At 36.9% G+C, this 14,722-nt stretch overlaps 1 protein-coding gene across 2 annotated transcripts in view; it reads left to right on the plus strand.

Annotated features, from left to right (window-relative positions):
* ift80.L (intraflagellar transport 80 L homeolog) overlaps positions 1-14,722 on the plus strand; it is a 71,242-nt gene that overhangs the window by 38,351 nt on the left and 18,169 nt on the right. For both annotated transcript variants that reach the window (XM_018263749.2, XM_018263748.2), the window contains 5 exons: positions 3,580-3,759; positions 4,804-4,922; positions 8,632-8,706; positions 11,063-11,226; positions 14,121-14,185. In XM_018263749.2, the coding sequence (XP_018119238.1) occupies positions 3,580-3,759; positions 4,804-4,922; positions 8,632-8,706; positions 11,063-11,226; positions 14,121-14,185 (603 nt within the window). The remainder of the gene's footprint in view (positions 1-3,579; positions 3,760-4,803; positions 4,923-8,631; positions 8,707-11,062; positions 11,227-14,120; positions 14,186-14,722) is intronic.

The raw sequence follows: 14,722 nt of genomic DNA on the forward strand, positions 1-14,722 counted from the left end.
CCTGCACTGGCTAACTCAGCTCTGAATCCAAAGGCATGGCCACAGGTCTTTCGTTTCAAAACAGAGAACAGTGGCAAACAGCCCCAAACAAAGTGAGGAAAAAAGGCCAATTTAAAGGCTCTTTATTGCACTTTGCCTGCTGCGTTTTGCTTTACAAATAAGGTGTCTTGTCTCAAGAGGGGTTGGATGCCTTTTTCATCAAGAATTTAAAAAAAATGCATGTATACCATTTACAGTAGAACCTCGCTTTTACATTTTTCTGGGAAGAAACAAACAGTTCTTAGCTTTTCTGGACCAGGAAAATGTAACGTATGGGTATGTAAAAACAGAATTCTATTGTATTCATTTTTGAAGTTTCTGTAACTATTATATATTGAAACGCATATTCACAATTTAAATTGAATACATCAGACATATAAAATGGAAAGATAAACATAAGAAAAAGTTACAAGACACAGAACAATAATATCAACAGGTCTGTCATTCCTGTGTCCTCTCTCAAAGTCTGTCTATGGGTAACTCAGAAACTCGTGTTCTTTAAACTGGTTTGCACAGTTCACAGGTATGCAAAGCAGAAAAAGGTAAATTATGAGTCTGACTGTTTGGGGCATAACTACAGGTATGGGACCTGGTATCCAGAATGCTCTGGACCTGGGGTTTTTCCAGATAACAGATCTTTTTATAATTTGGATCTTCATGCCTTTAGTCTACTAGAAAATCATGTAAACATTAAATAAACCCAAACAGGTCAATTTTGCTTCCGATAAGGATTAATTATATCTTTGTTTGGACCAAGTACAAGATATTGTTTTATTATTACAGAGAAAAAGGAAATCATGTTTAAAAATTTGGGAGATGGATTTTCTGCATAACAGGTTTCAGGATCCCATACCTGTACAAAGATTGAATGAATTGTAAGTGGTGCATAATTTACCTCACCTTCTAGGCATAACTTCTTTCTGGCTTTTATTTTTGCTTTTAAGAAAATTTTCCCAGCATTGTTGTGTATAATCTTTATTTGCCACTGTCCTTGTGGATTGTATGCGGTGCTGTCTTCTGGTTTCAATACAGCTTTATGTTGTGATAAAATTTAGACTTCCAAAGTAGGGCCAAAGTTTCCTTCTTTTATTCCAAACATTTCTTGCTTGTGAGTCATATTTCTAATCGCTTCAAAACACCTGGGAATAGTAAATCGGAATCATGGAGTAGTTACAGTTGTTCTGTACTCCTACAGAATGTATTATGAACTAAGTGCTAAGCCTCTTTAATTCCCCCTATATTTGATAGTAAATTCTCTACTAGGCACATGAGAGGTAGTGAAGGCATTTGCTGTGTTCAAAGAGCAAGAGTACAGCAGTACAGCAAGAAACTATGTGAAACGGCCACATAATTACAGCTTCCATGTCCTTCTATGCTCCGTCCTGATACAGTTCCAGTGCTGAGCTGTCTCCATGGCAAAATATCAGACTGAGAACTTGGGGAAATGCAACTTTGATTTGCACATTTTTTTTTTTTTTTTTTTACAAAAATCAGCTGCTACCTGAGCTATTTTAGTTTTCTAACAGCTACTGCACCTTTTTGTTTTACACACCTGTTCCCCCACATGATTTACATTATCCTTTTAAAGCACATTTTCAAAATTCAGTTTATGGTGTCTGCCATGACCACGGATCATGTCCTACAACAATTGTAATGTAACACAGTGCACCTGCTTCCCACATTAAAAGCACAAGTGGAAAACAAAGACCTGAGGTGAAAGTGAAAAAGAGAGGGTCAAATAGATAATGATAAATAGATAATACAGATAGAGAAGCAGTGAAACAGGAGAAGGGGAGAGAAGAATGGAGGAATGGGAAGATACTGTATAAGAAGGCTCTAAAGATAGTACAATAAGAGCAGAAGTAGATATAACTAAGGAGTACATAACAGTGCCTGACAGAATGGGAAAGAAAACCAGCACACAATTAAGCAATAGGACAGGAGTGAGAAATTAAGGTTAAGACTATATGGAGCGCAAAAGAGAAAATAAGAGGCAATAAATTAGGAGAGGAAAACATGAGGAGAACAGCTGATAGAATGGGAAGGTATTTTTAAGGGAAAATATATCCCATTTTGACCTAAACTTAAGACTATAATGAAAAGTCCGCTATAATGAAAAGTCGCCTGCGCTAAAGCACACACTGTGCTTCGTTTCCGAAGTTGCCTCAAATGGAAAATGTGCTTTATCGCAGGCTACTTTTCATTATAGTGAATGGGAAGACACGCGAAGGCAGTTCAGGGAGATTGTCGCCCAGAAGAAGAGGCAATTAAATCTCCCCGAATGTGCCCATGTGTCACAAGCCTAACAATGTAGCAGAAGCCAGCTGATTAACAGATATTATGCAAAAAAAATATTTATGGGTGGAGTTCACTTTTAAAGTAATCATAAAATGGAACAACAGAACCAGAATTGTCTAGGCATACTTAGTACACTAATATCTAAAATTGGGATTCGGACTTTAAGGGATACAAGTGTAAGCCGGACAAGGAGTGTGAACTTATCTAAAACCTTGGAACTTTCTTTTGGATTTATTACTTAGTACACTGTATCATGTGCATCTTTTGCTTTTTGGCTCTGAATATATATATATATATATATATATATATATATATATATATATATATATATATATATATATATATATATATATATATATATATATATATATATATATATATATATATATATATATAGCTCTTAATTAGACATATATAAAATATGTAGGAATCATTTAATATATGGTGAGTTTGGCGAGTTCATGTATTATGAGACATACAGTACTAATGGAAGGCCTTCGCTTATTTCTCTTCCTTTCTTTATAGCCTTCAAAATACACTCTGTATGTTAACCTGTATTTTTAGAAACGCCCTTAAATCACTTTTTCTAATGCAGTACTGCTATAAAATAAACAGACTGGCAGTATTTTAAAGGGGTCCTTCTGTTACACTTGTCTTACCTCATTATATTTATATATCAACAGTTGACAAGTATCCCAAGGGCTTGAAGTTTTGTGGGTTTTTATGTCCTGCAAAAGAAATTAAATGGCTAAATGTGGCAAAAGCATTAATATTCCTTCCCTAAAGCACAAGATGATGTATCCAGCAATTTGTACTTGGACGGGCTTTTTCAAAATTTTCCTTTCAGTTACTGGATAATGTTGCTTTTGTGTTTTTGATGAATGGGTATTTTAATTAGCTCTTGCTTTTCAGCACTGTTAGTAAGCTTGCCTCATCGCCTTTCTACACCAAAGCTCAATTAATCTTAATAGATCTCCGTTTATTACTAACGTCTCCCCCAGACGCAAGCAGCACACCATACCCTATTCGATTCCAGACCCTGGAGTGGACCTGCATTATTTTATATAACTTGGACTCACCTAGAGTCCTTGCAAGTGCCCTTTTATCAAGGTCAGAAATACCTTTCAAGCTATCCTTTGCCACCAATTATTACCATTGATCTAGTTTCTTGTGGAACATTAACAGGCTAACATGTGGAATGTTATCTAAGGCTAAGTAAAAGCATTCTGTCTTTTCTTTTAGTGGTCTTATTCCTTGGAAAAGCCAAACACCGGCAGCATCTTTAGCATTGCATGGTCTGTAGACGGTACTCAGATTGCAGGTGCTTGTGGAAATGGACATGTTATCTTTGCTCATATCGTGGAGCAGCACTGGGAGTGGAAGAACTTTGAAGTAACTTTAACAAAAAGGAGAGCAATGCAGGTCAGCTTTTTTCTGTTCTGTATTTAAGTTCTGTTTAAACTCACTATGACTAATTTTAACTAGGATGCACACGGTTACTGCAGCACACTGGAGAAGTTGTCAAAGTGCTCAAAAAGTGATTTATTGGCTCAAAATAGACATACAAAAAATTTAACTAGAAGACAATTGTGCATACTGAGTATACTAAATCTCAGACTAATCAAGTGAGAAGGAGAGAGGAAACGGGGCCATAGTTGTTTGCATCATATTTGTATTTTATCTTTAGACTCCCGTTGAACAGTACACCAATTAGTAAATATTGAGCTATAATACACAAAAGCCATGAATATCCTGTAAATTATATCCTTATAAACGGTGAGTAGTGATGTCATCAGTTATAAACGGTGAGTAGTGATGTCATTTCTGTCACATGACTCACTAAAATTTGTGTATTATAATAAATAAAGTACCCCCAGTTGTAAAATATGAGGATATTATAAGTTACCTCGGAGTTCCATGACCTGTATAAAAACACTCGGCCTTCGGCCTTGTGTTTTTATATGGTCATGAAACTCCTCAGTACAAGAGGGGGTACTTTATTCACTATATATTATCTGTCGGCTCTCAGAGTGCCATTGGCAGGAGACACCAAGGCCTTCGGTACTAACATGCCAAAAACTGATACCCTCATGTCTCCTTCCATGCATCCATTGGTTAAATTAATGGACATCAATCAGCCTCTCAGCAGGCCTGGTAAGCACCTAGAGCAGGTAACATTGACCAAGTGAATTTTCACAAGGAATATCAATTACAGGTCTGTTTCATCTGTCAGCTGGTATAGTAAACCCCCTGCACGTTTTAAGCCCCATGCATGAGATTAATTGTTCCGAACATTACCTTTCGTTGTGGTTAGTTTGTCTTCTAAATTAAAGATACTCTAATTCAGTTGGTATATTTCTTGAGCCTTCTGGACAAATAAAAGAGCTAAAATACAAGCCATGTACATTTGGAGGACTTTTGATTCCATACATCTTGTCTTTAACTCTTATATTTTTTTGCTTTCAGGTTCGGAATGTGATTAATGATGCTGTTGATTTACTGGAATTCCGTGAGCGAGTGATTAAGGCTTCTTTAAACTATGGACATTTAGTAGTCTGTACGTCCCTCCAGTGCTATGTGTTTAGGTAAGAAGTTTTCTTGTCTATGAACAGTTTTCTTTGATTAACTGCTTTTGAATCATGAGAAGCACAAAGGTCTTTTAACTCAACACAATACCAAACTCTATTCCTTTGTTAAACTGCTGTCATAGGAAGCAGGTGGCACTGTTGCTGCTAATCCACTCTGTATTGCTGAAAAGTTAAAGAATCAAAACATCTGTACCAAAGCCAAGAAAAACCTTTTAAGTAATTGTTTTTCTTGCTTTGCACTGTAAGTGGTGGTCACCTATTCTACACAATGAAGGGTGACTTCCAGATCCTTTGTGAGTATGAATGCCACATTTGGGAACAGCTGCAGGGAAAACTTAAAGGAACAGTAACACCAAAAAATTTAATTGTTTTAAAGTAATGAAAATATCATGTAATGTTGCCCTGCACCGGTAAAACTGATCTGTTTGCTTCAGAAACACTACGATAGTTCATATAAACAAGCTGCTGGGGAGCACTGGCTGAAATTGAAAAACGGCTATATGGCACAGGATATCTAATGGATAACAGATAACTTCATTAGACAGACAGAGCTTATTTGTTATCTGATGTGTAACCTGAGCCTTTTCTCCTTTGAATGGCTGCCCCCATGGCTACACAGCAGCTTATTTATATAAACAATAGTAGTGTTTTATAAGCAAACACACCAGTTTTACCAGTGCAGGGCAACACTGCATTATATTTTCATTACATTAAAACACTTTTATTTTTTGATGTTACTGTTCCTTTAATTTTGTCTCTGGGTGGATTAGATTCATTGTTGCATCCATTTTATTTACACACTTTACATTCTACATAAGGTCTACTATTAGAAACATTTATCAAAATATTTTGTTCAAATGTTCTACATGCAGTTATCTTTTTTGATGTATTCATTTGTATTCATGTGCATTTGGCAGCATGTGAATATTATGCTGCATAGAATGTTTAAAGGAACAGTAACACCAAAGTGAAAGTGTCTTAAAGTAATGTAAATATTGTACTGTTGCCCTGCATTGGTAAAACGGATCTGTTTGTTTCAGAAATACTACTACAGTTCATATAAACAAGCTGCAGTGTAGCAGTTGTGGAAATTGAAAAAAGGCTATATGGCACAGGTTAAATAGTGAATAACATATAACACCATTATGTTCTACAGAGCTTATCTGCTATCTGCAGTGTAACCTGAGCATTTTCTCTTTTGAGAAAAGCACAGCAGTTTTATCAGTGCAGGGCAACACTGCATTTTATTTTTCTTACATTAAAACTTAATTTTTTGCATTACAGTTAGGTCCATAAATATTTGGACTTTTTTCTAATTTTGGTTCTGTACATTACCACAATGAATTTTAAATGAAACAAATCAGATGCAGTTGAACTGCAGACTTTCAGCTTTAATTCAGTGGGTTGAACAAAATGATTGCATCAAAATGTGAGGAACTAAAACCTTTTTTTAAACACAATCACTTAATTTCAGGGGCTCACAAGTACTAATTAAAAAACTGAAATTAAAATGTTCATTCCTAATACTTGGTTGAATACCCTTTGCTGGCAATGACAGCCTGAAGTCTTGAATTCATGGACATCACCAGATTCTGGGTTTACTCCTTTTTAATTCTCTGCCAGGCCTTTACTGCAGAGGCTTTCAGTTCCTGTTTGTTTGTGGGCCATTCTGGCCAAAGTTTAATCTTCAACAAGTGAAATGCAGCTCAATTGGGTTCAGATCAGGTGACTGAATTGGCCAATCAAGAATATTCCACTTCTTTGCTTTAATAAACTACTGGGTTGCTTTGGCTGTATGTTTTGGGTCATTGTCCATCTTTATTATGTAACGCCTCCCAATCAATTTGACTGCATTTAGCTGGATTTGAGCAGACAGTATGTCTCTGAACACCTCAGAATTTATTTGGCTGCTTCTGTCCTGTGTCACATCATGGATAAACACTAGATCTCAGTGCCACTGGCAGCCATGCACACCCAAGCACACCCAAGCCATCACACTGCCTCCGCCATGTTTTACAGATGATGTGGTATGCTTTGGATCATGAGCTGTTACACGCCTTCTCCATATTTTTTTTATGCCATCATTCTGGTAGAGGTTGATCCTGGTTTCATCTGTCCAAAGAATGTTTTTCCAGAACTGTGCTGGCTTTTTTTAGATGTTTTTTAGCAAAGTCCAATCTAGCCTTTCTATGCTTGATGCTTATGAGTGGCTTGCACCTTGCAGTGCACCCTCTGTATTTACTTTCATGCAGTCTTCTCTTTATGGTAGACTTGAATATCGATACGCCTGCCTCCTGGAGAGTGTTGTTCACTTGTTTGGCTTTTGTGAAGGGGTTTCTTTTTACCATGGAAATGATTCTGCCATCTTCCACCACTGTTGTCTTCCGTGGGCGTCCAGGTCTTTTTGCGTTGCTGAGTTCACCAGTGCTTTCTTTCTCAGGATGTACCAAACTGTAGATTTTGCCACTCCTAATATTGTAGCAATTTCTCGGATGGGTTTTTTCTGTTTTTTGCAGCTAAAGGATGGCTTGTTTCACCTGCATGGAGAGCTCCTTTGACTGCATGTTGTTAGTTCACAGCAAAATCTTCCACATACAAGCACCCCCCTCCTCAAATCAACTCCAGGGCTTTTATCTTCTTCATCGATAATGACATAACAAATTAATTGCCCACACCTGCCCATGAAATACCCTTTGAGTCAATGGTCCAATTACTTTTGAACCCCTGAAATGAAGTGATTGCATAACAATGTGATGAACTAAAGCCTCTTTTTTAACACAATCTTTTTGTTCAACCCACTGAATTTAAACTGAAAGTCTGCATCTGAGTTGTTTCATTTAAAATTCATTGTGGCAGAACCAAGATTGAGGTTGTCTCACCCCTATCAGACCAAGGTGCTTTACCATGCATGAATGTCTTGGGCAGTATAGGAGGCCTAATACCCCTAAACTTGATGTTAGTTACATAGCTAGGGTTGCCATCCGGCTGGTAAAATTGTTGTTATATTTGTCCCCAATAGCTGTTGTTGAAATGCAACTCCTTTTGGCTGCTGGTGGGATGCTGAGAGTTTTAGATCAATATCAGCTGGATATCTCATATATAATAATATATGATTTGTAATATTACCAAAGCTATTTTCTTGCCAAGGGATCTAGGACAAATGTCCTCTTTGCTTTCCCCTGAAACAATCCAGTTCCTTAGCCAAATCCATATTAGGGAAGAAAAATGTTTTAGTTGCAGATAATCGATTTGGTGTTGGTTAAAGTTCAGGAGGTAGTGAGTTTGTGAGACTTGATTGATTGCACCATTTCTGCAAGTATAATGTGAAGTCCCTCTGTATTTTTGAAATGCTGATTGTGCAGGGGTATCAAATATTTAGCCTGTGAGCCAGAAGCAGCCTAACACTTTTAGCTCTTTCCAGCCAGTTTCCCCATTGCTTATTCAAAGCCTGCTGTGAAAGATATTTGAGCCTGATGGAAGGACAGATAGAGATGCTGCTGCTTTTTTCCCTTTTCCTGTTCTAGTATTTTAAAGGGGAATGAAAGCCCATTACAAAACTTCAGTCCGCTGCAAGCCAATAACATGTCCCAATACAGCCCTGCTACCTTGTATCAAACCATGATAATATGTAACATTAAATATCTATTTTATAAGCTTTAAGATACTCTAAAATGATTAATGATTACCTTTTTCTCCTCTTCCACAGCACAAAGAATTGGAACACACCAATTATTTTTAGCCTGAAAGAAGGAACTGTTAGTTTGATTCTACAGTGTGAAAGGTACAGAGATCCCATACTTTGGTTGTTCTCATTTAATAGTTTTTGCCAATCGATACATTTTAAATCTGACCTTAAGTTCGGGCCCATATAAATACAGTCATATGAAAAAGTTTGGGAACCCCTCTAAGCCTGCATAATAATTTACTCCACTTTTAACAAAAAAGATAACAGTGGTATGTCTTTCATTTCCCAGGGACATCTGAGTACTGGGGTGTTTTCTGAACAAAGATTTTTAGTGAAGCAGTATTCAGATGTATGGAATTAAATCAAATGTGAAAAACTTGCTGTGCAAAAATATGGGTACCCTTGTAATTTTGCTAATTTGAAGACATGTCACTGCTCAGTACTGATTATTGGCAACACCAAATTGGTTGAAATAGCTCGTTGATTTCATATGCAGGTGTATCCAATCATGAAAAAAGGTATTCAAGGAGGCCAATTGCCTCAGTATTATTCAGTATCATGATTTTGGGAAAGGCTACCAAAAGTTATCTCAGAGGTCTAAACTGTCAGTTTCAACTGTAAGGAATGTATTCAGGAAATGGAAGGCCACAGGCACAGTTGCTGTAAAACCCAAGTCTGGCAGGCCAAGAAAAATACAGTGGCATATGCAAAGAATTATGAGAATGTTTACAGACAACCCAAAGATCACCTCCAAAGACCTGCAAGAACATCTTGCTCCAGACGATCTGTACATCGTTCTACAATTCAGCGCAATTCGCACAAAGAACATCTGTATGGCAGGGTGATGAGAAAGAAGCCCTTTCTGCACTCACGCCACAAACAGAGTCGCTTGTTGTATGCAAAAGCTCATTTAGACAAGCCACTGTCATTTTGGAACAAAGTGCTTTGGACTGATGAAACAAAAATTGAGTTATTTGTTCATAACAAAAAGCGATTTGCATGGAGGAAGAAGAACACCGCATTCCAAGAAAAACACCTGCTACCTATTGTCAAATTTTGTGGAGGTTCCATAATGCTGTGGGGCTGTGTGGCTAGTTCAGGGACTGGGGCCCTTGTTACAGTCAAGGGTCGGACTGCCCATGGGCAGTTACCTATACCAACCAATCTGTGATTAGCTTTTTAAAGCCTGATGCAAGTAGATCAATGAATGCAGCAATCTGATTGGTTGCCATGGGTTACTGCCCATGGGCAAATTTGCCCAGTTTTGATAAATGACCCCCAAAGACCCTAAACACACTGAGAAATCTACAAAGAAGAATTACAATATTCTGGAATGCCTGTCACAGTCCCCCGACTTGAATAACATCAAAAATCTATGGGATGATTTGAACCAGGCTGTCCATGCTCAGCAGCCATCAAATTTAACTGAACTGGAGAGATTTTGTATGGACAAATGGTCAAAAATACCCCCATCCAGAATCCAGACACTCATCAAAGGCTATAGCAGGCATCTAGAGGCTGTTACATTTGCAAAAGGAGGCTCCACTAAGTAATGATGTAATATCTCTGTTGGGGGTGCCCAAATTTATGCACCTGTCTAATTTTGTTATGGTGCATATTGTCACTGCTGAAATACTACTGTTTCCATAAGGCATGTTATATAATAAAAGGAAATAGCTACTTTGAAAAGCCAATGATAAACAAAACTCCAAAGAATTAAGAGGGGTTCCCAAACTTTTTTCATATGACGGTATATCCACAATACTGTATAAGTTGCAAAGCTGCCTTTCAGTATATGTAAAAGAAGAACTAAACCCTAAAAATGAATGTGGCTAAAAATGCCATATTATATATACTGAACTCATTGCACCAGCCTAAAGTTTCAGCTTCTCAATAGCAGCAATGATCCAGGACTTCAAACTTGTCACAGGGGTCACCATCTTAGAAAGTGTCTGCGACACTCACATGTTTAGTGGGCTTTGAGCAGCTATTTAGCAGCTAAGCTTGGGGGTCATCACAAATTTTACAAGCAGCAAATTAGGTTTTGTCTGTCATCTAAACTGATGCTACAAGGCTGATTATTAAATTCTGATGATAGTTGCACTGGTTTCTGTGCTGCCATGTAGTAATTTTCTGTATTATTTACTAATTAGCCTTATATTGTGACATTTATATTATATGTGTACTGTATACTTTGTCGGTCCCTAAGCTCAGTAACAGATAGCAGCACAGAGCATGTGCAGTGAATCAGCAGAAAAGAAGATGGTAGATACTTCAGAGGCACAGACCTTAACTGCTAAAGAGGCATGGTTTCCTTCGGCTGGCACAGAAGCCCAAATGTACAATATTTCTAGACTACTTTTTAGTTAGGCTTTAGTTCTCCTTTAAAAGGGGGATGGTAGTCATCATAGCTTTCCTTTGTGGTATTGTTCATCTCTCTTTTTACCTACAGACATTTCCTTCTGGTGGATGGTGGTAGTTTCTGGCTCTATTCCTATGAAGGTCGTCTGATATCCTCGCCAAAGGTACCTGGAATTAGAACAGATATTCTCAATGAACAGAGTGTGTCACTGAGTAATGACACCATAGCTATTAAGGACAAAGCGGATGAAAAGTGTAAGTATTCAGAATTTACCCTTGCCTTTAAACACAAATTAAAAACTTCACAGAAAAGGGCATTATAGTCCATATCCAGATGTGTCTGCCGAAATTTAAACTATGAAACAAGGTAAGGGGCATATTTATGAAGGCAGATGCAATAAATTATTGCAAAAATAGTGCAAACATTATGTAAAATAAATGGTGTATCCAGTACCTTCTTTGTTGACCGTTGTGTAAATTAATTACATGCCTCACAGTCATGATGCTATTTAAGTGTGCCGTTTTTTTCCCCCAGGCTGATGTTGTTATTTATGCCATTGTTTTAAATAGACCTGGTATAATCCAAATTCTGGGGGAAAAGACATTTTTACTCTTAATTTTTTTTTCAAGCTAAAGCTGGCCATAGACACAAAGATAACATTGTACTAAACAAAGTTTCATACGATTTTCGGATTGTGTGCTGACATTTTTCGTACCATGGATCGATCGGACAGGTTAAAAGTTTTATATCGGCTAACTATAAGACCTCTGCATGTATTGCCTATCTGACTATATCAGTGGGAGACTGTCACAAGTGGTTGTCGGATATAACTTTCATACGATTGCTGCCTGTCAGTTAATGGCCAGAACATTGTGTGATTTGTTCACTTTACTACTTTATATTAATCTGAATGGTACTTGCAGGTCAGAAGATTGGCAGGGATGATCGTTTGTCCTAAATAGGCTAATAATCTGCACGTCTATGGCCAGCTTAACTCCTCTTTCTAAAAAAAATTGTTATACTTGGCAGCACCTTATTTTCTATGTTTAGAAATTTGTGTATCATGGGGTTAACATGGTGATGCTTGGTATATTACAAAACTGTTTTTTCAACAGGTTTTCTAATAGCTCATTCTAAGAACCTTTTCAATTGGTCTTCATTTTTTCTTTTTTCTTTTTTTTTATTGTTTTTTAATTATTTGCCTTCTTTTTCTGACTCTTTCCAGCTGTCAAATGGTGGTCACTGACCCCATGAAAAAAACAAATGCTCTGTAAGGCTACACATTTATTGTTATTGCTCATCTTTCTATTCAGGTCCTCTTCTATTCATATTCCAGTCCCTTATTTAAAATCAGGGCAAGGTTTTTTTTGAACCCTAGCAACCATAAATTGCAAACTGGAGAGCTGCTGAATAAATAGCTGAATAACTAAAAAACCAAAGGAAAAAAATTAAAACCAATGGCAAATTGTATCATATCATATATCACTCTCTACTTCATACTAAAAGTTAATGTAAAGGTGAACAGCGTCTTTAATATGCCTATAACTGGATGTACGGTAGTCCCTCTACTAATATTAATATCCAATAAAGTCTATATGGTACAATAGGGATTTACACTGTTACTGCTTCACACAAAAGGTGAAAACACTGGGGCTCATTTATCAACACTGGGCAAATTTGCCCATGGGCAGTTACCCATAACAACCAATCAGTGATTATCTTTTTAAAGCCAGCTGCAAGTAGAACAATGAATGCAACAATCTGGTTGCCATGGGTTATTGCCAATGGGCAAATTTGCCCAGTATTGATAAATGACCCCCATTGTTAAGTGCTGTGGGTTCTTGTCCATTGCTGACAATGGGAATTGTGAAGAGTAACCCCAGGCCTGAGATTATAGACCTAAAATATCTAATGTGCCTTTAAGACAGCTTTGAGCTGCCTGGGTTGCTAGGAGTTTTATATCAACTTCAGCTATAGGATTGCTTGTTTACATTTTGTCATTTTTTCCTATAATTAATTTCATAATAACAGTGCTGCCTGCTGGTCAGTTTTCTAAGTGTGAATTGGTCAACGGTCAATGGAACGTCAGAAGATAACTTGTCTCATGTCCTTCCTGAGCAGAGCTACATCAGAACAGGTCTCTTTCTTTCTTCTGACACGTTCTGTCGACTGGATCACTGGAAAACTGACCAGCAGGTGGCACTGCAGTTACAAGATTCATTATATCTCATTCTTCTTAATATCGTCTTCATATTTCGAAAATTACAAAACTGTTTTGAATAGCAGTCAAATCAGTTATACATTTCCTTTAAGAATAACATTTTAAAAAAAACAAAACACTGCAATAATAAGTGACTGTATTACCCTAAGGGGTTTTGTGCCGTATAATGTGAGTAATTTTAAAATGCCCTGACGTGCTTTAAAGCAGGGATTGCAAGTTTTTATATTGCAATATATATTAGGCAGGCTAGCTGTGTTAAAATTATTCCTGATCTGGCCAGTTCATATATTTCAAAAATGCAACTGCATATTTGTTACTGTGATTTTTATAAAGAGTTTTATGTCTTACTTGTTTTACTAAGTTTAAACCTCCAAATGGTCGCTCATTACTTTGGGCTTCACAGGTATCTTCTCTGTCATTATAAGATGTGGATGGCTATACAAAAGACAAATTACAGCTTATACAGTCCGATATTGTATGCCACGGCCATTCATTGCTTTTTCACTACTAAAGTGCAGCCACGTTCTGTTTCTGATTTCCTTTTACATCACAAATAGGCTGATTGGAGATGTCACATAACATGGTTTTCCATTTTCAGTACATTGGTGCAATCATGCGACAATATTATCAGGCAAACTGCTTGTTCTGGGGCCCAAAACAAAAACCAAAAATTTGCAGTTTCAAACAATGTGACAGCATATATCAGACTAGACCGTGTGTTCTAGGAAAACTGGGCAATATTTCTTATAATGTGTATTGTTCAGCAGCTTTTCTGCTAAATAATGATTCTTTAAAGAATCCTGCTCTGACAATGAGACCAGAACTGAGTTAAAATTCTGTTTGTAGAATGTTTATGCAATATTTAAGAAAAAGTGAAATAATACATTTTAGACAGCATTTATAATGTGCTTTTTTCTTAATTTCCAGCTATCTACTTGTTTGATGCCCTCTCAGGAAAAACACTAGGTGATGGCAAGCCCCTTACACACGAGGTAGTCTCATTATGTTTATTTCTCTTGATTACAAATGCTATCTGTTCTGCTATATTGATTGTTATTTACTCTGCTTCTTAAGATAAATCATGCTGATGAAAAGAGCCAAGTTTGTATGAGAGCAGTGCTTGAAAATTCTATCTGCAATGAAGTATTTTGCAAGTAAACTGGACACTTCTTTGCTTGCAGAAACATTGCAGTGTACACCAATTTACGTAAAGCCATTAAAGGAATCAGGACACCGGAACTAGGATGATATAACTGCATGCTTACAATGTACTTATCGGGGAAATCTAAAGTCTAAGAGAGCGAGGTGCTTGAAATAGCTTTCCCTGCAGTTGAGCAGAGTAGTTTGTCTGACACTTTGATATATATATATATATATATATATATATATATATATATACACACACAGGAAGCATTATATAGGATGTTCATGTATATAAAAAAGTCTTAGTTATCACAGTTATCATTCTATAAAGTTATATATTTAGTCATTTATAGCAAAAACCTTATAGAATAAAAAACAGGCCTATG

The sequence above is a fragment of the Xenopus laevis genome, chromosome 5L, assembly GCF_017654675.1.
Source record: "Xenopus laevis strain J_2021 chromosome 5L, Xenopus_laevis_v10.1, whole genome shotgun sequence".
Taxonomy (NCBI): Eukaryota; Metazoa; Chordata; class Amphibia; order Anura; family Pipidae; genus Xenopus; species Xenopus laevis.